Genomic DNA, 26,638 nt, shown 5'->3' on the forward strand with positions numbered 1-26,638 from the left:
AATTTGACCCCCTAAACAAGAATATGAAGTCGGATTTTTGAAAAACGAAACGGATCTTTTTATATACAGCTAAATAAGTTTCCGGTAACTTCCGAAACACATTTTAAGAACTTTTTGGGTCAAATTCAATTATAACTATTTCATTAAGTTCTCGACTCCAACCTCACATGTGAGGCTCTAGTTTCACTCAATCATTTTCCGGGTCGTTACATTATCCCCCACTTAGGAACATTCGTCCTCGAATGACACTTTAAACACATAAGGGGTAACGACTCAAGTAAACAACCCATCAACATGCATACAACATCAATACAAATGCATAAATATAGGAGGAAACATCAACTCCACATAGAAAGTCCCACACAACTTCATGCAATTCAAGAAAGTAGGCACAACATCTACTAACTCCTTATGCATCATCTTTACCTTTTCTCATTTCTCATTTCATTTCATTGGAGGTACTTCCTTCTCCAATCATCTCATGCTCATCATAACATCAAAGGACACAATATGCAATTTTCTCATTAAAGCACATCATGCAACCTTCTCAAAAACTCAAGTAAGCATGCTCACATTATCACCTCATAAAGCAAATAGACAACTTATGCTAAATGCACATTATGTAACTTTCTCATAGAAGCACTTTAGGCAACATCATCAAAACACTTTTAAACATGCTCATAAGTCAACTCATGCAACATTTAGGCAAATCATTATAGATGCACATCAACATGAGGAACATAAATTTATGAAAACTCATTTTCTCATTTAACAATAATTCATTTAAAACATGCATGACATAAGGAGACCATGGAAAAACTCCTTTTCACATAAGACTCCAAAACATGAACCAAGCTTCTAGGAACTCTTTGTTTTAGGCTTGAGTAAGCACATATAGAAGTAGGTAAGGATATCAACACTTCCCAACAACTTCACTACTCAACATACCATCCCCCACTTAAGGGTAAACCCAACTAAGGTCAACCTTAACATCTCATAAAAATCTCAATGAAAATACCATCAATCTTACCAAAACCATTCTCACCCAACTCTTTAATTCACTAAACCTCTTGTAATGAAAACATCCTTCAAGCCTAACTCATAAACATCAACCACACTTGAAGACCTTATCATCTAACCATATATTTCCCCCACTTAGGAGAAACTCTTACTAGTTCTTTCAAATTCACCTCCTTCCATCCTAAGGTTGGATCAAAACAACACTAGGCTTTTATACTCAAGTAAGCATGCTCACATTACCAAGTTTGTCACGACCCGAGAGCACCCCCTAGTCGTAACCGGCGTACTCGACCTCGAAGAGGTCTAATACTAGCCTCTTAGCATTCATTCATCGCATAGACACTAAAACCATAAGGAATTTAAAACTTTCTTTACCAAGAAAACATTTCATAATTTAAAAATAATAATAATAGCAAGCGGAAGACTTTCTAGACTTTATACATGATGTCTCAAAACCATCTAATACTTTAGAGTACAAAATTTGGGACCAATCCCGTACACAACTTAAACAATACTAAAAAGACATAAAAGAACATATTGGGTATTGTCCTCGAATCTATGAGGACTCACCAAGTCTTCATCTTTAACACTTAGAAACCTATCAAAGCCATGACATGTCATTATCTCCAAATCCCTACACTTTAGTTCAAAAAGGGAAAGAAAGGGGTTAGCACAATTAAGTACTAAGTATGGAGATCATGCAAAAACATGCCAAAAAGGACATTTTCAAGAAAGTAATGCTTTCATATCATTTGATAAAACCTTTCCTTTACAAGTATAAGAGACATAATACAAGTCAACATTAACATATGAGACCATAGCCAAGCACACACATACTTAACATAAGTCCATATACAACCCATGCTTAACTTTAAAAGAACACATGTCATTTCATTACCATAAGACCTCTACCTAATATAACCTTAAGACACACTTGAGTGAGACAAGAAGTGATCGCCCATACAACCTCTTCAAGCACACTTAAGTGTTCCCTAAGATTACCTTAGATAAGGACATTTCCTTTATAACATGACATCAATAGACCAACATTCTTTAAGAAACCATTTTGGAGACATTCAAGCACATAAGGGGACTTTCACATAATAGTCGTTAGACTTAGGGAACTCACTTTAGTATCTTCAAAGCCTACTCGTGCCATGTGTAGATAGCATCTCATACTACTACCTACACGTTGTAGAACCTATCCAATAACTAGAGTGCACATCCCACATGATGGGAATAGGCATAACCGACATAGACCATACTAGCTAGGTATGGAATCCGGAGTCTATCCTACTCCGTGGAGGTTGTTCTACTTGCCAAAGGTAGAACTAGTAAGCAACCCATGTAGGCACATGATTTAGGGGATGTCCAAGGAAGTTCATTGTGCCTAATCTCATACTCAACTAGGCCACCTTCCTAACCACATCCACTCGGTGCTAGCCTTATTTCCCATAGAGTATTCAATCACATATGTACTTAGAGAAGATTCCTTTTCTAGTTCAACCAACTCATAGTACCTCTTCCCAAGAAAGGCCCCATTTCTTAGTCATGGCCAATCAAGGTTCATAAGGATAGCTCATTAAATCCCCCTAGAAGGGTGCCTTAGGCCTACCGATCCAAGGTTCATCATTTCACACATGAGAAGGGCTACCACCATTAGGTCTACCGATTTCATGGTTTTACATTTACTTAGGAAAGCTAGACTTATGAAAGGGCATCATTTCTTAGTTTTGCCGATTCAAGTCTTGGCCTAGAATTCCTCTTTTAGCATTTATAGAAAGGGCACCATTTCTTAGTTTTGCCCATTTCACACATTCATGCATTCAAGACTTTAAGTAACAAGGAGGGACACTTTAGTCTACCAACCAAGTCACAACATTTTCATTTAAGAATACTTCATAATCCAACATCATTTCACATATACATCATGAGAAATTATACTTTAACTCACAATGCTATCCACTTTACATAGGATCATCACAAGATCACATAAAACTCATTCACATCATACCTTCACATAAAACTCATTCACATCATACCTTCACATATAGCTTCACATAAAACTCATTCACACCATACCTTCACATATAGCTTCACATAAAACTCATTCACACCATACATTCACATATAGCTTCACATAAAACTTTACATATAGCTTCATATAGGACTTTACATATAGCCTCATTCATATATAATAATATAACAATACAATAACACTCATATAATGCCCTCCATGGCCTCAATCATAATACATTCCATAAGTAGACACCTCCACCATAAGTGGGTCACACATCAACCTATCAAAATTTTATATCAATGCTACATTAACAATGAAGTTAGGCCAACTTACCCTTTTCCAAAGCCACAATCACCATTCCTCAACTCTCCAATAATTCACAATAGATAAACATAGATAATAATATAAATCAACTATTCAACTCAATTTAAGCATAATTCTATCATCATTCAATCATAAACAATAACCCCACTTCATAAGCCAACTTTTGGAAATTTGCAAAGACATGGGTTCATTGAATTTCCTTTCTTAAAACCATCAATAATAACATAAATCCTCATTAAAAAAAACATTTAATGCAAGAACCCATGCTAGAATCAAAATTAGGATTTTGAGTTTTTGAACAACTTTTGAAATCTTTTGGATTGACTCTTTGATTGAAGAAGGAATCAAAGATGAAGAGTCCCCATACCTTATTCTTCAAGAACCAAACGAAATTAGAGAAGAAATCAGCAGCAACCATCCACCCTAGCTCCATCTTTCACCTTGAGCTTCCATGGGGTTTTGAGAGAGTTTTTTTTTTTTAGAGAGGGAGGGTTTCTTTTTTCTTCCTAATTGGAGTGATTTAAATGGAAGAATTTTGGTCAAAAGGGTTTTATAATTTCTAGGAAATAATATATGTCCTTTGGAAAAAATGGTCCAACACTTAGAAAAAAAAAGAGGCGGGTGAACAGTAATTTCGGTCACTGGAAATTTGCATTTCCTGCCGGACAGATTTTACGAAAATGGGCATAACTTTTTCTTCCGAACTCCGAATGAGGTGAAACGAAGTGCGTTAGGTAGCTAACTCAAAGGGCTTTCCATTGATATGTTATGGGCCACCCAATTATTTGTGTGCTAGGAGATATGACCCTCCAAATTAGACCCTCGAAAAAGGCTTCACTTGGAAATTTCGGATTTTGATACGGTTGCTCTAAAATTTGGGTTAGACCCATTTCCCACTCAATTTGACCCCCTAAACAAGAATATGAAGTCGGATTTTCGAAAAACGAAACGGATCTTTTTATATACAGCTAAACAAGTTTCCGGTAACTTCCGAAGCACATTTTAAGAACTTTTTGGGTCAAATTCAATTATAACTATTTCATTAAGTTCTCGACTCCAACCTCACATGTGAGGCTCTAGTTTCACTCTATCATTTTCCGGGTCGTTACTTTCTTCATGCCCGACCACCAATAAAAATCTCTTCAAATCTCGGTACAGCTTGGTCACACCTGGATGAATAGAATATTGCGAGCCATGAGATTTTGTCAACAATTTCTGAATCAAGTCATCAACTCGAGGAACACATATTCTGCCTTTAAAACTGAGCACACCTTCCGTATCAAGAGTGGTCTCTTATGCCTTACCAATCGCAGTCTTCTTCTTAAGTTCATTCAAATTTTCATCCTCCATTTGTTTGGCCTTTATCTCTTCAATGAATGTGGCCCTCACTTCAATGCTAGCTAACACCCACCTCTTTCTGACTTGCCCAACTGCATGAACTTAGACTCCAAGGTCTAAATTTCTTTAGCCAAAGGTTGCTTGGTTACACTTAAGCAAGTTAAACTATCCATATTCACCGTTTTTCGACTCAAAACATCTGCCACTACATTAGCCTTACCCGAATGGTATTGAACAGTCATGACATCATAATTTTTAAGAAACTTCATCCACCTTCGTTGTCTCAAATTTAGATCCTTTTAACTGAACACATGCTGCAAACTACGATGATCAGTGAACAATTCATACTTAACACCATAGAGGTAATGCCGCCTAATCTTAAGAGCAAATATTATCGCTGCCAACTCCAAATCATGTGTTGGGCAATTCCTCTTATGCATCTTTAATTGACGCTGTATAAGCTATAACATTCTTATCCTGCATCAACACAACACAAAAACCAAAATGTGAAGTATCACAATAAACAATAAAATCCTTACCTTCAACTAGTAATGCTAGAATAGGTGCGGTAGTAAACAGAGTCTTGAGCTTTTGAAAGCTCTCCTCACATTTTTCAGTCCATTCAAATGGTATCTCCTTTTTTGTCAAATTATTCAAGTTAGTGGCAATAGAAGCAAAGTTCTTCACAAATCGACGATAGTAGCTAGCAAGCCCCACAAAACTCCTAACTTCTGTCATAGGGTTAGGCCGAACCTAATTCTTAACCACTTCAATCTTTTGGGGATTTACCATTACCCCTTCTTTTGAAACTACATGCCTCAAAAATCAAATTCAACCAAAATTCACACTTAGAAAATTTTGCATATAACTTATGTTTGCCCAGAACACCCAGAACAATACGAAGATGGTCGGCATTCTCTTCCTCACTTCTCGAATAGACCAATATATCATCAATAAAGAGTATGACGAATTAATCAAGAAATGGTTTGAAGACCCCATTCATTAAACTCATAAAAGCGGCGGGCGCATTGGTCAACTCGAATGACATGACTAGAAACTCATAGTGCGCATAGCGGGTTCTAAACGTCGTCTTAGGCACATCTTCAGGCCTAATCTTTAACTGATGGTAGCCAAACCTTAGATCAATCTTAGAGGAAATTGATGCACCTTGCAATTGGTCAAAAAAATCATCTATTCGAAGCAATGGGTACTTGTTTCAAATGGTGACCCTATTCAATTGCCGGTAATCTATGCACATCTTCATACTACCATCATTTTTCTTAACAAACAATACAGGAGCACCCCACGGGGAAGCACTAGGACGAATGAATCATTTATCAAAAAGTTCTTGGATTTGAGCCTTAAGCTCTCTTAATTCTACTGGAGCCATGCAATATGGATGGATAGAAATGGGACGAGTACCTGGTTCTAAATCAATGCAGAAGTCTATATCCCTATCTGAAGGCATACCAGGCAAGCCATTAGGAAACACTTCTCTAAATTCTGACACAACAAGAATAAACTCAATAGATAGAGACTCAACCTCAACATCCCGAATATGAGCCAAATAAGCCAAACAACCCTGCTCTACCAGTTTACTAGCCCGAATGGAGGATATGATCTTAGCTTGCTTAGGCTTGTACACCCCTTCCCACTCTAATTTTTCCCTTCTTGGAATTTCTAGAGTTACAGACTTAGTATTACAATTAAGCACAACATAATAGGGGGACAACCAAGTCATGTCTAAAATTATATCAAAATTAGTCATATCCAAAATACCAAATCAGTCCAAGTCTGAAAACCCTTAAACAAAATAGGACAAGCACGATAGACATGGGTGACTATGACCGACTTTTCGACTGGGGTAGAAACATGGATGGGGGGATCAAGTATATCACAAATCATAGCAAATTCTGAGGCAAATCGCACGGATACAAAAGAATAAGTGGAACCCGGATCAAATAACACATTAGTCATCTGGTCACAAACAAGAATAGTACATGTGATCACTACGTCAGACGCCTCTGCCTCACTCTTGCTCGGAAAGGCATAACATTGAGCCATATCATCTTGACGAGCTACTTCCCTGCCTGGTTGCGTTACATCTCTGCCTGCGTTACCATTTTCTCTACCCTCACGACCTCGCTGATTACCTCCTCGCCCACCTTACGGACGCCCTCGACCATTATTACCATTTTCCGCGGGTACTAATGCTCTAGTATGCTGCTACGCGGAATCCATCATGTACGGATGGGGACAATCTCTCCTCATATGCCCAGGCTCTCCATAGTTGTAACATATACGATCAAAAGATGGCATGTTGCCCGCTGAAGGTGCGACTCCCTGGCTATCTTGAATCAAATTATGAGGTGAAGTTCCCAAGTAATTACCTGTAAAGGCGGACATAACGGACTGAATTGGCTTGGCTGCAAACGTTGGCCTTCCGGACCCCTTGGAGTAAGAACCTTGATAGTTACCCGAGTTCTTAGCCCTTTTAGCCAATGCCTTAGCCTGACCGTCTCGCCTCACCCCCTCCACTTTCTTAACAAAGTCCGTTACCTAATTAAAGCTCCTCCCTGCAAAAGTGATATGAACATACAATACCTGCAACACAGAGTTTAATCCCCTAATAATTAAACGGATCCTCTCAACCTCAGTAGTCACCAATTGAGTAGCATATCTAGACAAAACATGGAACTTGGCCTCATAAGCAGCCATAAACATACCACCTTGCTCCAAAGCCATGAACTCATACTTCTTGCGATCTCTCAAAGTCCTAGGCACATATTTCTCTAAAAACAGAGCATGAAATTGGGTCCAAGAGAGTGGGGGTAAGTTTGAAGATCTGCACTCCACATAAGCTCTCCACCACTGCTTAGCCTCACCTTCAAGTTGAAAAGTCACGAACTCAAGCCCATATTGATGGACAATTCCCAACTTATAAATCCTCTCATAGCAGTTTAAGATAAACTCATAAGAATCCTCACTCTCATAACCAAGAAATACATGAGGCTTTAGTTTCAAAAACTTAGTCAACATTTCATGCTCATTACCAGTCATAACAGAACCCAACAAAGGACGGAAGAAAGCATCATTACATCCAGTCCCACCTAGCTTGGGCACAGTGCTAGGAACAGGGGAATTAGTAGGAGCTTGAGTAGATGGAAGCACTCCAGGACCAACCAACTCTTTCAAGAATGACATGATCTGCTGAGCTAACACTGGGTCCAATGGAGGAATACATGTAGTTTCAACCTGCACATCTTCCTCTTGTCCAACCTCTTCAACATTTTCAACCTCAACATTCTCTTCTATCTCTTCATGATGCATAGGAAGGGCCTCATTTTGGGGAGCATTTTCGACCGGTACCCCATCTCTAATAGGCACCACTCTTTCTCGGCCTCTACCCCTAGCTCTTCCTCTACCCCTGCCTCAACCGCGATATCTCGTTGCAGATTCCTTAGCTAGAGCTTGACGGGAGCTACGGGACTGACGCCATTAAATCTAGTGTTAATCATATACGGACAGAAGAGTAAATAAGGTTAGATACCAATTTGAATCGCCAGATACCAATTGGAATCAAGTTATAGCACGAAAGGAGACAAAAGAAAGTAGAGAGATTTCCTAAAGTCCTATAGCCTCTTGAAGATAAGTACAGACGTCTCCGTACCGTTCCATATGACTCTACTAGACTCATCTTGGTACATCAAGATCAACGAACCTAGGCTCTAATACCAACTTTGTCACGACCCAGACCATCGTGATTGACACCCACACTAACCCTCCAGTGGGAGAACCATTACTACAACCCAAACTAACAACTCAACTAAAATACTAAGGCATTTAAGTTACGGAAGCAAGTTAGATAGCTAAGGAAAAGATATGGAGTTCCCATAAACTCCAAATAAAAGTCTAACAACTAAAACAAATGCAGAAAGTACGTTTAGAACCTGAAAGTCAATGTACCAAAACATCAAACAAGATCCATAATTCTAACAAGAAGGGTTACGACCCCAAACTAATGAACTAATAACTAACTAGAAAAGTCTTAAGTCCGAAATGTGGACATAGATGAAAAGAGAACTCATGGCAGCCTGAAAGAACTGGCTCACCCTTGAATTCGATCGGCGATCACTAATCTTCTAAACGAGGTATGTCAATAGCCGCCTGAAGATGCCCTGTACTCAACAAAGAAAGAGCAAGTGTAGTATCAGTACACAACCACAATGTACTAGTAGGATCACACGGCTATCCCACTAAGTGTAATATACATAAGTCAATACAATAATATAATCACATGTATATATTGAACATATACAATATTATCAACATTTACGAACAATATACAGTTTCACATTTCTCAAGATACACAATTATGTCAAATCATTGGTCCTCTCATGGAACCCAAACCCAAATTGTTAGTATACCTGAACGTGGTACCCGATCCAATGGTTATGTCGGAGCGTGGCAACCGATCCCATAATTATGTCGGAACGTGGCAACCGATCCAAATTAGTGTGTCGGAATGCAACACTCGATCCATTCAACAAGCCACAATCACAATCACAAAGTACATTCCCATAATCATACAATCAAGTCATGATTCATGGCATTCATCATTCATATATCCTCATTTACAATTAATGTGATCAACAATGCAACATTCGCATACATACATGTATCATAATGAAGCAAGAAAAAACATACATCACACGATCATAGAATCACAACCATCACCTACCTCGAAACAAGCTTGAAACCCTAAGAAACTTGATTCTTCCCTTTCTAGATTCGTTCCGCTTGTTCTTGGTATACAAATAATCAATATAATACGAGAATCAATAAACAATCACTAATTACCCGGATTACTAACAATTCTAACAACCCCAGATCATACCCATGATCCTACTACCCAAATTAGGGCTTTTCCCACCATAATTCTTAGATCAAAACTCTCCCCCATCGATATTTACCCATTAAATTACGTTCTACGGATCGAAAAACGAATTCGGGGAGTTAAAACCTTACCTTTAGCCTTAAAGATGGTGGAAAACTGTCAAGAATCACCTGGGGTTCATCTCCTTACTTTCAAAATCGAAAAGTCCAGAATAAAGACGTTTTAGGGTTTATTTCCGACTTAAGTCGCGTCGGACCCACCACACTGGTCATCACCCCGCTACAGCGGCCCCGCCCTTGCGACAGAAATCCCCACCAAAGCGGCTTGCACGAAACAGTGAGATATTTTGATTATTCCAAGATCCCATTTCACAACACACTTTTAACCAACGACTCTCGGAAATTATTCGTTCACGCCAAAATCAGTTTTGGGAGTTCTACTCACCTGAATTCAATTTCATAAAGTCGTACGGGTTCCTTAACGACTTACCTATTTACTCATGTGATCGAATTCATAATTAGATCAGCCAATTGCTACCAGATTTCCCTAGACCTCATATACTCCGATTTCGTCCAAATCCGAACTAGGTTGGGAAATCTCAAGTTACTACGAAAAAAAAATTCGGCCTAAAATTTTTCCCCGTTGGCTTTTCTATAACGACTAAAACAGGTCGTTACAATGTGCCTTGGTGATGGATGAGTTGACGCGGTCTATTCAAGATAAGGTCTCATGGTATATGTTATTTGCGTACGACAAAGTACTGATTGATGAGACGAACAAAGTTAATGCTAGGTCTCTGGAGTCCAAAGGGTTCAGGTTGAGCAGGACCAAAATGAAATATTTGGAGATCAAATTCAATGTTGCATTGGATGAAGCAGACGTGTAAGTGAGGCTTGACACACAAACTATTCTTAAGAGAGAGAGTTTTTAAATATCTTGGGTTTGTAATCCAGGGAAGTGAGGACATCAATGATGATATCACACATCACATTGGGGAGGCATGCATGATATGGAGGTTTGCCTCTAGAGTATTGTATGATAAGAAGGTACCATCTAAACTTAAAGGTAAGTTCTATAGAGTAATGGTTAGACCGTCCTTGTTGTATGGGGTGGAGGACATAGATGTCCGTTGAAATCAAGATAAAAGACATATTTATATATTATGCATTTTTTAAAAAATTAAAAGAAAAAGTGAAATATGTTTTGAAAAACTATGATCAAACACATTCAACTTCAATTCAAACCTCCGCCTTATTATTATCTCCACTTGTCCTCTTTTTTCAGATCTAGAAACTCAAACGTAATTTTTTCATAAACAAATAATTGCGTTCATACTAATAAAAAAAAACAATACAAGTAACTCTTTAGCTGGCTTTTCTATAAGTGACAAAAAGTCTCAATTAATTTATTATTTAGGATTAGGAGAAGTATGTATAAAATTATATAAATAAAAGAATAAGAAAAGACTTAAAAGAGCCAAAGCCAATTCAACTGCTCTATATTATGATAAGATAATTTAATATATTATATTATATGTTCCTCCAAATTAAATGGTTTCTAAAGACTTGAATCTCTTGAAGTTTCAGCAGTATTGAACCTTCCATGCTTAATCAGATAAATCCAAGTAAGTGTATCTTCTTTTTTCTTTTCACAATTAATTCTTCATGTGTTTATTAATTGAAAAGCTTTAAGATTGTACCCAGTTCCGACAAAATTATTCCGAATCTCATCTTTTATTTCATAAAAATATGCAACATTAAGTCCGAATATTCTGGATTCACGCTATATAGATCCATGACTTGTGGTTCAGGATAACTCGAATCCAAAACTTGTAGTTAAGAAAAAAAAACTCCATCCACATCCTTTTTGCTAGTCAGAATTCGTCTTTGGATAGTTGATCTTTTGATCTCAAAGAGCAGATCCCTTTGTCTGCACTGATTTTAAAATTTGACCTGCCGCAAACATAATTGATTGATTTGAGTGAAATATATAATCAAAAGAGTTTGAAATATTGAGAGGAGCTCGTATCTACAAAGATTTGACTTGGCATTGAAGAAAAAAAACATTCTGTAATGTATGGGATTTGACTTGGTCATTCTTTGTTAGTTGCAGGATCTTATCAACAAGTAGATGGCCGAAGATTCTTGCGTTATATTAAAAAAAAGCATCGCCGATTGTGTAAAGACGGGGCAGTTAGATAGTTCAGCCAAGGATCAATTGGACTATGCTAGGGAGATTACAAATAATTTATGGAATTATTTCTTTAAGCTGGTGGAGGTAAACTCTCAGAATTGGGTATGTGAGCAGCTTATGCCCTTAATCAATGAAGCCAATGATGGCTTTCGTGAGATACTTTCTCTTTTGAAGAATCAAGGCCTGACAAGTGAGACAGTCAAAATGATTTCAGAGGTGATGAAAATGATCAAACCTGAGATTATTGCTGAGCGATTTATCAGTCCTTCCAAGCAATCAACATCATCATCTACCCGTATGATCACTATGAATATGGTGAACCTCGTCACAAGGATGTGCAGTACTGTTATTTATCTGGCAAACATTACATTTCGGGAGTTTAAACATCTGGAAGTTCTCCTCAAGTTTACCGCAAAGCGGTGCAATATTGAACATGAGAAAATAAAGGATCTCTTCACCCTTGCTGAGGATATAGCTAAAACTGCAACTTACCTATATATCTTGTGTTGGGAGACGTATGACCAGTACTCGGCACGTATATCAGCGCCCGAGTCTTCTATTTGGGTAACATATAAAGTGATCCTTGTTCCTGACTTCAAGTCCAAGATTTCAAAATTGCTGGAAAGGATAAATCCTATTAGGCCTGAATGGAGGAAGCTTTATATCAGTTTCCTGAAAGCATCACATTCGTCAGTTCCACTGATGCATGGTGGTCTTAAGAATCTACCACATGATCTTGATCTTGCTCAGAAGTTTACTGAGTCTATCAGATACGATCTGGAAAAGCTGAAAAGTCATGATGCCAGTTTGAATGTTGCTTTTTCCGATAGATTTGAATGGCTCCAAGATGGACTTCTTCATCTCTCTGAATTTCACAAGATATTAGATCGCCAGCAACAAGACTTGAGTTCATTGCTCTCATTTCTGGAAGTTCTGGCCATAGAGGCAGCAATTGCAATCTACTCCTTGTGTGACATGGACTTAGAGAACAATATTGCTGAAGTAGACCTTATGTTTCTTCCTTTGCAAATGAAGTTTAAGTATTTGAAGGTAGAGATCAGTCTGTTTCAGAAACTAAGGTTACCAGAGTCCCAGATGGACTGCTTTCAGGAAGAATTGACTTCCATGAAAACGTTCCTCATGGATTCATTGGACAAGTGCAAAGTGCAGACTCAGCTAACTGATGTCTTGACCTTAGTTCTATCTGTCACCACCGAAGCAGAGTCATTCACTAATTCTCTTTCTCGTGATTCGGAGGATGGAGAATTAGCCAGGAAAATTAATCTCTTGCATTTTCAATTACATCTTAAATTTAAGTTTATTAGGGAAGCGATTTGTCCCTTCATTTCTGCATCATCAACACCAGTTCTGCCTGTGATATATCCGTTGAACTTTCTTCCTACTTATGTTGAGGCCATCAGTTCTTCTTTCACCATGCTGAAATCCTCAAAGACATCGCCCTCCGCTGGTAGCCCAACGATGGATGAGGTTTTCATGGAGTTCCATGAATATGTTTTTGAAAATCTGCTACTAAAGGTTGAAGCAGATCTGGAACTTACTGATACAGATAAAGTTAAAAGGTTTTACCACAGGTTGATGCCCTTGGTAACACTTGTTGTTGATCCCCCAATGCAGTACATTGAATGCAAGAAGCAAAATGGTCTCTTGAGAAAAATTGGAACTTTAGCGATTGAGGCCAAAGCTGCTATCCGCTTATCGTATGAGGATGCTTTGGACAGAAGCAAAAGTAGGAAAGTCGGTCTTTTGCTTCAAATTTTGACTGCTTCTTTCATGCTAATCAAGTGTGAGGGGAAGTTGATGGATCAACTAAAGCACAAAGCTGTTCTTGAAACTGAATTTTTGGATCTTGTGGCAAATGCTCATGAAGAGATTATTTTCCTTAGAGGCTTTCTCATGGATCTTCTCAGGCAACACACGACAAAGCTTGACAAATCAGATGAAAGTTTTGTGGATGGAAGCAGCACAGGGGAAATATCTGATTTCCTACAGGAGACCGAGTTTGTTGAGGTAGATGCATCACATGTATTGCCCTTAGTTCTATCTGTGGCCACTGAAGCACACTCATTCATTACTTCTCTTTCTCGTGATTCAGAGGAAAGAGAATTGATGAGCAAAATTAATATCTTGCACTTTCAATTGCTTCTTAAGTTTAAGTTTATTAAGGCAGCGATTCGGCAGATTTGTCCATCCTTTTCTGCATCATCAACACCAGATCATCATGTGATATATCCGCTGAACTTTCTTCCTACTTACTTTGAGGTCATTGATTCTTATTTCACAAAGTTGAAATCCTCTTCTGGTAGCCCAAAGATGGATGAGGTTTTTCTAAGGTTTCATGAATTAATTTTTGAAAATCTGTTACTAAAGGATGAAGCTGATCTGAAACTTACTGATTCAGATAAGCTCAAAAGGTTTTACCTTAGTTTGCTGCTCTTGTTAACACTCCTTTTTGATCCCCCAACTCAGTACATTGAATGCAAGAAGCAAAATAATCTCTTGTCGGAAATTGGAGCTTTAGCGATTGAGGCCGAAGCTGCTATCTGTTTATCATATGAAGATTCTTCGCAAAGCAACAAGGGTAAGAAGGTCAATCTTTTGCTTCAACTTTTAACTGTGGCTTTCATGCTAATCAAGTGCAAGGGGAAGTTGACGGATCAACTAAAGCACAAAGCCATTCTTGAAACTGAATTACTGAATCTGGTGGAAAATGCTAATGAAGAGCTAATTTTCCTTATAGTCTTTCTCATTGATCTTCTTGGGCAACAGACGATAGAGCTTCAGGAGCAAATGAAGAAATGGTGGGGTTTCAAGATGTGATGGACAAATTAAAGAAGCAACTTCTTGGAGGATTGCATCAGCTGGATGTTATCTCGATATTTGGTATGCCTGGAAATGGTAAAACCACTCTTGCAAAGAAGATTTACAATGATCCCACAGTTGTCTCTCACTTTCATGTTCGTGCTATGTGTCATGTGACTCAAGTATATTCTTGGAGAGATTTGTTGCTTACTATTTTGAATGATGTTCTTGAGCCTGCTGATCGCACCAAAAAAGGAGATGATGAGTTAGCTACTGAGCTGCGTCGTGTTTTATTGACCAAGAGATTCTTAATTCTCATTGATGATGTGTGGGATAAAACAGCATGGGACTATTTGCGCATGTGCTTTCAAGGTTCTCGGAATAAGAGTAGAATTATTCTGACAACGAGGCTGTATGAGGTTGCCCGTTATGCTAAATGTAACAGCGAGCCCCATCGTCTGCGTTTACTCACAGATGATGAGAGCTGGAAGTTACTACAGGAAGAGTTGTTTCATGGTCAAAGCTTCCCATGTGAACTCGGAGATGTGGGATTACGAATAGCGAAAAGGTGTGGAGGGCTGCCTCTCTCAATTGTCTTAGTAGCTGGTGTTCTCAAAGAGAAAAAGAAGAAAGCAGATTGCTGGAAAGAAGTAGAAGAAAGTCTTAGTTCACACAGCATTGGGAGCTCAGAAGAGAGCATGTCTATAATTGGATTCAGTTACAAGAATTTACCAAACCATCTAAAACCATGTTTTCTCTATTTTGGAGGATTTTTGAGGGGCAAGGATATTCCAGTCTCGAAATTGTCACGAGTGTGGTTAGCAGAAGGAATTGTTGAAGACAGTAAGGAAAAAGGATCAGAAGATGCTGCCCAAGATTACCTGAAAGATCTTATTAGAAAAAAATTGGTAACGGACGTGGAGAAGAGATCCAATGGAAAATTGAAAACCTGTCGTGTTCATGATTTGTTGCATCAATTCTGTGTGGAAAAGGCCAAGCAAGATAATTTCCTCTTCTGGATACATAGGTACAAAAAATTATATCGATTTTACTTTGATAACCTTCATCACAATTCTCATTTTCATGTTTTTTCTTTGAACAGAGGCCATGGTGTGGATTCCATTTCTTATCCTGAAAAGCCCGAGGTATACCGCTTGTCTACATATTCTAAATGGGATTACTTTGCTCAGTTGCAGCAGACTGGATCAAGTGTTCGTTCTTTGCTATTCAATGCCAGCAGTGATGATTATTACCCTTCAATGGCACGTGATATCTCCTTCATCATTAACAGATTCAAACTTGTTAAGGTGTTGAATTTGGAATCCATCAACATAGGTGATACCTTTCCCAATGAATTAAAATCTCTAATTCATATGAGGTACTTCGCTGTTCGAACATCTGCTGATTCTATTCCTTCATCCGTATCTGATCTTTGGAATCTTGAAACTTTTGTGGTTAACGGATTGCATAGAGTGTTGAAGTTACCATGTTCACTTTTCAAGATGTTTAAATTGAGGCATGTACATGTAAATAGTCGTGCTTCATTCAGTCTGCACGATAACATGTGTGAGTCACAATTAGTTTAATTTGGAGACCTTTTCCACTCCGTGTCTCTCCCCTGGTGAAGATGCAGAGAAGATATTGAGAAGCATGCCAAATTTGAGAAAGCTGAGATGCATAGTTGAGGGATTATTGGGTTATTCAACTAAAGGAAGCGTTGTTCGTTTTCCTAGATTAGACTTTCTACATCAGCTTGAATCTCTGAAGCGTTTTTCCAACAGTTATCCAACTAAACATCCTCACGAATTCAATTTCCCCTTAAATCTGAGGGAATTGACTTTGTCGAATTTTCGTCTACCTTGGACACAAATTTTGACAGTTGGCAAACTTCCCAACTTGGAGATTCTAAAGTTACTTTTCAGAGCCTTTGAAGGGGCTGAATGGGAAGTGAAAGATTCAGATTTCCCTGAACTCAAATACTTAAAATTGGACAACCTCAACATTGCAGAGTGGTCTGTCATGGATGATGCTTTCCCTAAGCTTGAACGTTTAGTGTTAACGAAATGCAAGAAGCTTGAGAAAATCCCTTGTCATTTTGAGGATGTTGCATCTCTAGAAAGCATTGAAGTAAACTGGTGCAGCTGGTCTGTTGCCAATTCAGCCCAGGAATTTCAAACAACACAACATGAAGATATGGCAAATTATGCGTTCAGAGTTACAATACAACCTCCAGATTGGGAAACAAGATCATCTCATTGACTCTTATCCGGTATGTTCTTGACATTTTCCTGTTTCACCATATTTGTTAGTATTATACTTGTCTTGGTTACCAAAAAGAAATTTTTTTTTTATTCATTTTAGGCTTGTAAACAGAAAGACGGAGCATGGCCTCAGCTCGGGGGATTATTTTCAGCAAGAAGTGAAGTGTTTGAATAAATGTCAACATTGATTTGTAATAATTGTTACTGGTTACCAAACAACTTACTGTTTAGAAACTTATGTTTCTTCAAGTGTTTGAATAAATTGCAGACTTGATTTATGATGTAACTTTATGAGCAAGAGCTCATGTAATCTTTGTTGAATCTGCTGGAATTTTTGCAAATTTGAAATGACTTTTGTTTCTGCCGTTGAGAAATTTATGTTAGTGTTACGTATATATCCTGAATACGCGATTACCTAGAGAACTGCTTTTCTTCAAATCCAAAGAGAAACTATAACTGTAATGTAGATGAAAAAAATGGAATAGTTGTATCGATCTATAGAGTCATTTGCTTTTCTTTTAATGCGACACAATTAGTTGCAGTTCACAACATTCTTCATTGAGTAGAATATGATTTTTTATCAAAGCATCATGTTCTACTTTTTGAAATAATATGTTAGAGAAATAATAGAAGATTCGGATACATTTATCTTGTAATAATAAAGAGAAACTTGTTGATTTATAAAAGTTCATTTCAAATAGTTACTTGTCATGTCTTAGTTATTTTACTATTATCAATTCATCATTAGCTAGTTATAAATCGAAAAATTGAACCAAATCAATGGTTTTTATTTGGTTTGTTTTTAAAATTTTAAAAACTGATTAACCTAATTTAATTTTGATTTTAATCAAAAAGTTAATTCAGATCGAATCATGAATATCGCCAACTCGCCAAGTGATCATATATTATCAGAGGGAGTTTGAATTGTAACTGACTTCAAAGTTCTAATGGTAGAAATGCCTTGTGGAGAGATAGGGGAGACGAAATTAAATATTCAATATTATTTTATTAAAAATAGGACTGAAGATTTGTGTTACATACGTGGTGTTGCCGTATTTATGTTGCTCTATCAAGCAATTAACTATTTTTCTATTTATGCAAATTATGCAAAGATGACAATGATTGTAGTCTTGTAAATGGCGAGTACAAAAACCTGAACCTAAAGAGTGACAACAAATAACAGGGTTTTGACCAAAATTATCCTTATTGTTTCAGCGAAACTTTAACGTCATTCTTATAATATTTCACTTAATTGAAATCATCCTCATAATATGTTTTAAGAGCTTCCTCACTAGTAAAATAAATTTAATGATGTTATCTTTGAAAATGACTTTAGACATGGCAACTTCGTGGTGGTGTTCATTAAATTTAACTTTTGCATTATTATGTTGATAACCTTTTTTTTCTTTTTAAGTGTGGTAGTTATAGCTTATAACCATAAAACTTTATACTTATGAGTAATGTTCAATTCATCCTACACAAAAGCTATTTTTTTTATGTTGACATATGGCTTTTTTGTCAACTTTAATTAGGTGAATACACGAAATAGTGGACCAAACCAAAAAATTACATGAAATGAAATTGTTTTAAAAAGCTTATAATGTATTGGAATGGCATAATACATAAACGTGTTTATTATCTTGACTTTATTTCATATTTATGTTCTCTAATTTTAGGTGTGCGCAAGTAAATATTTAAACTTGTATAAAATGAACAAGTAGACACATGATCCCTAAGTGGCATAATATACGTAGGACACCACGTAGGATACAAATTGTCATGTAGGACATGTGTGTTTATTTGTTCCTCTTTATACAAGTTTAAGTGTCTACTTATGCACAGTCAAAGTTGGAGCACACAAATGTGAGTTGAAGCCAAGATAAAGGGAATATTTATCTCTTATGCCTATTGAAATTTATGTAGATCTGTCTAGGCAGAATTTAATGGCATAATACATAATTATGTTATTTAACTTAGTCTCGGCATCTATATTGCCCTTCAACTTTGGGTGTGCACAAGTAGACACTTAAACTTGTATAAAGTTGAATAAATAGACACACGCTTCTTACTTGGCATCTTACGACCTACATGGCAATTCGCATCAGAGGTAGCATCTTATGTAGCGTCATATTTGTATTATGTCACATAGGATGTGTGTGTTATGTCTACTTATTCAACTTTATACAAGTTTAAATGTTTACTTGTACAAACTCAAAGTTGAAGAGCGTAAATGTTATCTGAACTCAAGTTAAATGAATTTCTATATATATATATATATATACATATATATATATATATATATATTATATGTTGAGTATGATTATAGTTTGAAATTATAACCGAGTAACATATTGGTAAATGTTACAGAAAATCCAATGGGGGAAAAATTTGGGGCCGAAAAACTTTTTCGTAGTATTTGGATTTTCCCAACCTTGTCCAGATTTGGACGAAATCAGAGTCTTTGAGGTGTAAGGAAATTCGGTAACAATCGGTGGATCTTTTATGATTTTGATTACATGAGTAGTTAGATAACTCGTTAAGAAATTCGTACGACTTTACGGAATTGAATTTGAGCGAGTAGAACTCCCGAAATTGATCTTAGCGTAAAGGGTATTTTCTGATTATCGTGGGTTAGAGGTGTGTTGTGAAATGGGATTTTGGAATTCTTTTAATTAGCTCTCTGTTTCGTTTTGGCCGCTTTGGCGGGGACTTTTGCCGCTCTGGCTGGATGGTGGTCGTTGTGGCGGGCCCGACGCGAATTAAAGTCGTTAATAAACCCCTAAACGACCTCATTATGCACTTTTTGACTTTTTGAGCTAAGGAACGATCCCCAGGTGACTCTTACTCGGTTTTCACCATTCTTGAAGCTAAAGGTAAGCTTTTCACTCCCCGAATCCATTTTTCGATCCGTCGAACGTAATAGAATGGGTAAATATCGATGGGGGAGGGTTTTTGTCACGCCCCGAGCCTACACCCTGGGTGGGACCGGCACTCGGAGACCATTGCTGGCCTCAAGCGAACCCTTGGCCTGGCTTTCTTAACTCAGCGGAAACCTAACTCAACAGAATACCTTCATGCAATTAAAAGTCATAAGACAACTTAACTGATACAAATCTGGCCACAAAGGCAGCTCGAGTCTCAAAATAGAATATTTACATATATATACACAAAAGAGAGACTCAAACTAATTGACTGACTGTCTATGAAGACTCTAAAAATACTGAGATGGATGTTGGGACAGACCCCGCAACATCCTAATAAAACAAAACTAAGAAAACCAAAATGATTGAGTCCTCTGAAAAGCAAGGAGGCTCACCACTGACTCTGGAGTGCTCAACTGGATCAACGGCGTGCTGGATGCTGATCATGGGTACCTACGTCTGCATCGTCAAAAGATGCAGGCCAACTAGCATCAGTACATGGAATGTACGAGTATGCGAGCTGGACCGCTAAACAACAACTTAAGCTTGAAAGGAATACAATAGAGAACTTACCTTGGCTCTGTTCAACTCATGAATAACTGGACTCAATATAAAGCAATAAGATACATGCAATATATAAAGCTTTTAAAACTATTTAAAACATGACGTAAAAATCATATTTATAATATCATGAAAATACCATGCTTCCTCTCAAAGTCTACTTATGCAATGCATGAATGAAGTCCCATACCCCCATCCACACTAAGCAGAACTTCTCGAGGAACCAAGCTCTTTCTACTGTGGGAGTTCTCTAACCGCTAACCATCACATAAGAGCTACAGTGATGATACAACGATCGACCTCACGTTGCCAGAGCATCTTATACCCGGCCAAAGGTATAAGACCTGAACTGCCTAATGGATCCACTAGTCTATCTAGAAAAAGGATTCATCTAAAAAGTATGATCCTTTTCCACCCATGGTGGCTTACATGGTTCTATAGGGGCTATGGGTTCTTTGAACGCTCCCCCAATTCGGTGCTCAAGACTACTCCCAAAAAACTTTAACTCATAAGTGTTTTAAACACATATTTCTTTAGTTGAGATAATTACTCAAAACTACCCTCTTAAAAGAGGTAATTGCTTTTGAAAACTCTTTCTAAAAAGAACATCTCAAAACCATATTTTAATATGATCATTGATGACTCGGGATATTCATACTACTTAAACATTGATGGTATATCTAGAGACCATACTGTTTAAACATTGATGACATACTGGATTTGTCATACTAATTATGTTTTTTAGAAACTCTTCCGCAAAACTCATCTTTTCTTAAAAAGAGATATTACTCAAACTTCTCAAAACTCTTTTGGAAATCTCAGTTTCCTCTCAACTTAAATGTGAAAACACTTATAAACTTCTTTGGGAAATACTTAGTTCCCTAATTACTTTTGAGAAATGAACTCAACTTTTGACTCTTGACTTAACTCGAAACTCTTGACTTAACTGAAAACTCTTGACTTAACTTGAAGCTCGATACTCTTTACTCGACTTGAAACTGTATACTTAACTTGGAACTTGAGCCTTAGAATGAAGTTAAAACGTTCAATGAAGACTCTTGAAAACTTTGAAGACTTGCTTGGACTTACTTAACTTCTAAGCTTGACTTCTAACTCGACTTGACTTGGAAACTAACTTCACTTGACTTGGAAACTAACTTCGCTTGAATTGGAAACTAACTTCACTTGAATTGGAATTATGAATTCAAGGTGTTTGATCACATGTTATGGAGGAATTCTTGATGTTTAGACGTACTTTGGAGTGTCGAAAACAACTATGAAACATATGTATAATACCTAGGAACATACATGAGAAAGTGTTAAAAGAATGGGAAGACTTGGCTCTCTCGGCGCTCTGAGAGGCGCGGAGCGCCAGACCTCAAACTTCAGAGAGGTCTGGTTGGGGCTCTGGTAGGGGCGGCGCCCCAAGGGCTGGACCTCAGAGTCCCTTTTGGGGCGCGCTGGCTGGCGCGATGCCCCAGCCCTTTTCCCCGAAAACTTGACTTTTCTCCTTCCTTTTCCAACTCTAAACCTCCCTTACCTTCAAGGGTTTCAACCCCCAAACACTAAGGATCATAAAAACCCTCAACATACACTAGATTCAACTCAAAAACACAATCAAATCATGTCCCACAACCAACAATAACTTCAACAACACAACCCAACAACTTCAACAACATATCCAATCTTTTCTCAATAATAAAAATGAGTTTGGTGTGTGGGGGAAAGGATCAACCCACACCAAGAACTCGCATACCTTGATAGGGATCACCCCCGACGAAAATCCACGACGGAACTTGCTTGATCTCCCCTACTTCTCTTCTTCTTCTCTTCTTCACTCTCAAGAACCCCAACACTTTCTCTTTTAAAATGGGACAAAATGATCCAAATATCAGCCTAATACAACAATATAATCCCAAAAGAAATGGCTAGGGAAAAGACCAAAATGCCCTTAAAATTTCCAGACGGATTCCCTGCCAACTACCCAACTTCCACAGGTCATAACTCATTCCTACAAACTCAGAATTGAGCAAACTCGGTGGCGTTAGAAAGATCATTACACAAGCTTCGCAACCATAACTGGAACTACTCCTAACTCATCCTGATCTATGAGTTACAACTACTCAAAGTTGGCCAAAAATTCACTTTTTCCCATACTTGGCCAATTTTCCAGATTTTTAAAATTCTTTCCAAAAATGAAATTTTCCAATTCTAAGCCTCTTCAATTATTTCACATTGCCGGATGTTACATTTTTGTTATAGATTTTATGGTGGAAACAACCCTAAATTGGATAATTGGCATCATGCGTTTGATCTAGGTTCATAGAATTATTAGTAATTCGGGTAATTAGTGATTGTTTGTTGATTCCCGTGTTATTGTGATTGTTTGTAGACCAAGAACAAGCGGAACGAATCCGAAAAGGGAAGGATCAAGTTTCTTAGGGGTTTCAAGCTTGTTTTGAGGTAGGTGATGGTTGTGATTCTATGATTGTGTGATGTATGCTTGTTCTTGCTTCATTATGATACTTGTATATGTATGAATGTTGCAATGTTGATCACACTTGATGTAAATGAGATAGAGAATTGATGAATGTCTTGAAATCATGACTTAAATGTATGATCTTGATGATATACTTGTGATTGTGATTGTGGTGTGTGAATGAGATCGGTTGCCACGTTCCGGCATAAATATGGGATCGGTTGCCACACTCCGGGCTAACTGTTTGAGTTTGGGTTCCGTGAGAAAACCAATGATGTGCTATTAACTGTGAAGTTCGTTGTTCGTAAATGATGATGATATTGTTTATGTTCGATATATATGCATGTGATTATAATGTTGTCTTGACTTGTTTATGTTGCACTAGTGGGATAGCCGCGTGATCCTACCAGTACACTGTGATTGTGTACTGATTCTGCGCTTGCTCTTATTTTTGTTGAGTACAGGGGATCTTCCAGCGGCTACTGACAAACCTCACTTAGAAGATATGTGATCGTTGTTTTGAATTCAAGGGTGACCTAATTCTTCTGGGCTGCCATGGGATTCTCTTTCGTCTATGTTCACCATTTCCGAACTTAGACATTTGTTTAGTTAGTTCATTAGTTTGAGGTGTATCCCTTCTTGTTTAGACTTGGATCATTTGTTTAGATGTTTTGGTACATTGACTTTCAGGTTCTAGGTTAATTCTTCCGCATTTGTTTAGTTATTTGTTGAACTTACGTTAGAGTTTATGGGAACTCTATTGTTTTTCCTTAGTAATTGACTTATACGCCTTAGTTTTTAGATTATTTGCTTGGTTCTCCCACCGAAGTGTTAGTGTGGGTGTCAATCACAACGGTCTGGGTCGTGACAGATTTGCATTTAAATTAATTGGATTATTGTGTTTTACGTTTATTGCGCAAAGAAATGAGTTTTGCTTGTTCTTATGGAAGACGCAACACAACATAAAAGTATATGATCCAACTCAATTATATTACACATAGAGAAAACACTTCTCTTGTTGTCTTGTTGTCATAAAACGAGCAAATTGCAACGGGTTCCCTCACGAACCTAGTGATACACCAACCACGTTCCTCTTTTTGCAGATCATAAAGATGTGACATCCTTCGCTCTTGATGGATGGCAGTTGGATTGGCGATTGCCTAGTTCGAGTAATTTGTAATTTGCATTCCTAATGATTTACACCCTAATCTCCATAGTTCTTAGCAAAGCCATAAGAAAACTCAATTTTTAAATTATTTACAAGAATAAAATAAAAAAAATTAACTAGTTATTATATTTGTTAAGATTTTAAAATATAATAAAATTACTTTGTTCTATCAACAACATAATTGATTGTTTTAGTCTCTCTCTTAATATACGTACAATTTATAAAGACTGAAGCAAACACTCTCATCAAATTACAAATAAGAAAATTTCACCCAATAAAAAAGAAAGAAAGAAGAGGATCCCACAAAATTTTAGATTTGCTTTGAATAACTTATATAAATCAAAACACGAAAAGGTATAATTAGTTGATGGAGTACCAACACTATTAGTTAAACGACATTAATACCAATTGATTGGAAGAAACAATTGGTTGACCAAAATAAATTTTAAAAATTGATGGTGTCCCCTCCGAAAGAGATTAATGGTAAGACCAAAGCATAATTTATTTTTTTTATAAACCTATGATCATTGTTCATTTTTAATGAAAAATAAGGGACAAATGACATGTATTTCATATTGCTATTATTTTTAATTTAAAATCACTTTTTGTATTCTTTATATATAAATCTCTACTTATTTTTATAAATAATTACAAAAGGAGACTAATGTTTTTTTTAAAGAACTAAGGAGAGTAGGTTGCAAATAAAAAATAATAAAATAAGGTGTAAGTCACAAAAAAAAGGTGTATACATTAAGAGTGCGAATCACAAATTACTCCTATAAAACACTAGAATATAGTTTACTCAAACTTAAGAAAACAAAAACCTAAACCAAATCAAAATAGAATGCGTAAATTACAAAGTGGATCGAAAGATGAGAAGAAGAAATGCAGTCCATAATGTGCTTCGCCTAAAAATGGCGATGGGGCAGGGCAAATGTGAAGCAAGACAGGTTGAAAGCTATGTGAGGCGAAATGGGGTAGGTTGAAGGTGAAACAAGGTAGGTTGAAGGTAATGTGGGGCGGGGAAAGTTAAATAATAAAAATAACTGATAATGAAAAGAAATGAATAGTAAAATAAATATTTTTAGTTTTTTCAAAGTCATCCAATTAGATTGTGCAAACTAACTATTCATGATTTGATAAGTGACTTTTTTTAGACAAATTAAAATATTTGTATTCAACTTTATATTATTTGCACTACTACTCAAGTAGTCAAGTTAGTGAACAAATTGTACACGGGATTTATATGGCACGAGACGAAGTAGACTGAGAAAAAAATATCTACGTGAGGCGGACTGAAGTTTTTGCAAGTTTACAATTTACATAGATTATCCTATAATTACTTTGTCCCTCTCCGTTTGTCATCCCTAGTATCGCTTGCAATAAAGTAGGTGGAATGGCTATTTTGAATAATAAATGATAATTGAATTATTTTAGATAAGAAAAAATTATTCATTAAATATATAGATATTTTATCTAATTTCCTAATCCACTCATATTTGTGTTGGTTAGGTCCACTACACTCGCTACCAAAGAAAAAGATCTGAATCAATTTTTTGTTTTTATTTTTTAAATTAAATCAATTTTTATTTTTATTTTTTAAATTAAAAATAAAAGGATCTTGACCATCCCCATCCCACCTTAGTGAAGGAGAAGAGAGGTCATTGATATCATTGATTTGATTGCATTTCAATCATTTTAGAATTGTTTATTAAAAATATTTTTTCTATATTAAAGACAAAAATAAAATTTAAATATATTTTATTTATAAAATTATATTAAATTACATTGCATATATTATTGCCGTTGATTAAATTGTATTTTGGCCTCCCTGACTTTGCGTAAGAGAGCAGATGCTCCAAATACTAGTAAACAAATTAATGGGATGCCATTATTCAATGACAAAATGGCAGAAGACTTTATAGTACACTCAAAATAAATTTTCTTGATATTTTAAATTAATGAAGAAAAGGACACTCAAACTTCACGTTTAAAACATTACACATTTTCTAAAAATAATTTTAATTAAAGGTGTATTTAATTAAATTATTTTTATACCGTTATTAAATATTTTAAGAGTGGTATGAAAAGAAAATACTCACTTTTTTTTATTTTTACTTGTTCACTATATTAACAATAGTTATTTAATAATATTTATATAGTTTAAAAAATCAGGAAATAATTTGTCCTTTTGTATCTATTTTACCCTGTTTATTAAACACTATCCAATACTTCCTCTATTCCATATTAGTTGAATTTATGAGGCAATGCACACTTATTAAAAAAAACATCCGAGGACATAATTTTTCACTATAGTCCTTTGTAAAATCATAAATGTAACTTTGTAAGTTGTATAATTTATCTCTTAGAAAATATCAAACTTCATTAAAGGTAAGGGCAAATATGAAAGAAAAAAAAATCAAACATCCATCTTAAACTTTGAACAATTCAATTATTTTGAACAATGAAAAAAGGCCCAAAAATTAAGCTAATATGGTAATACTCCCTCCGTCTCATTTTATATGTCATCCCTTTCTATAAATAACTGGACTACAATACTTGTCATTTTATAAAATTTATGCATAAATTACCATATTTTACCTATTATACCCTTGATAGAATAGTTAATTAATCTT

General features: G+C 36.5%; 2 protein-coding genes across 2 annotated transcripts in view; both read left to right on the forward strand.

The window, feature by feature from the left end:
* The window catches only part of LOC125815695 (protein NSP-INTERACTING KINASE 3-like), a 451,704-nt gene that overhangs the window by 322,230 nt on the left and 102,836 nt on the right, over window positions 1–26,638 (forward strand). The gene's annotated exons all lie outside the window — the stretch shown is intronic.
* On the forward strand, window positions 11,730–16,882 carry LOC125814078 (uncharacterized). Its single transcript, XM_049493528.1, is given in 4 exon segments — window positions 11,730–14,565; window positions 14,598–15,639; window positions 15,715–16,195; window positions 16,197–16,882. Coding segments are annotated over 4 exon segments (5,034 nt in total). The 3' UTR covers window positions 16,872–16,882.

Source organism: Solanum verrucosum, unplaced genomic scaffold, assembly GCF_900185275.1.
Source record: "Solanum verrucosum unplaced genomic scaffold, falcon-dt-bn FXZP01000085.1, whole genome shotgun sequence".
NCBI classification, from domain to species: domain Eukaryota; kingdom Viridiplantae; phylum Streptophyta; class Magnoliopsida; order Solanales; family Solanaceae; genus Solanum; species Solanum verrucosum.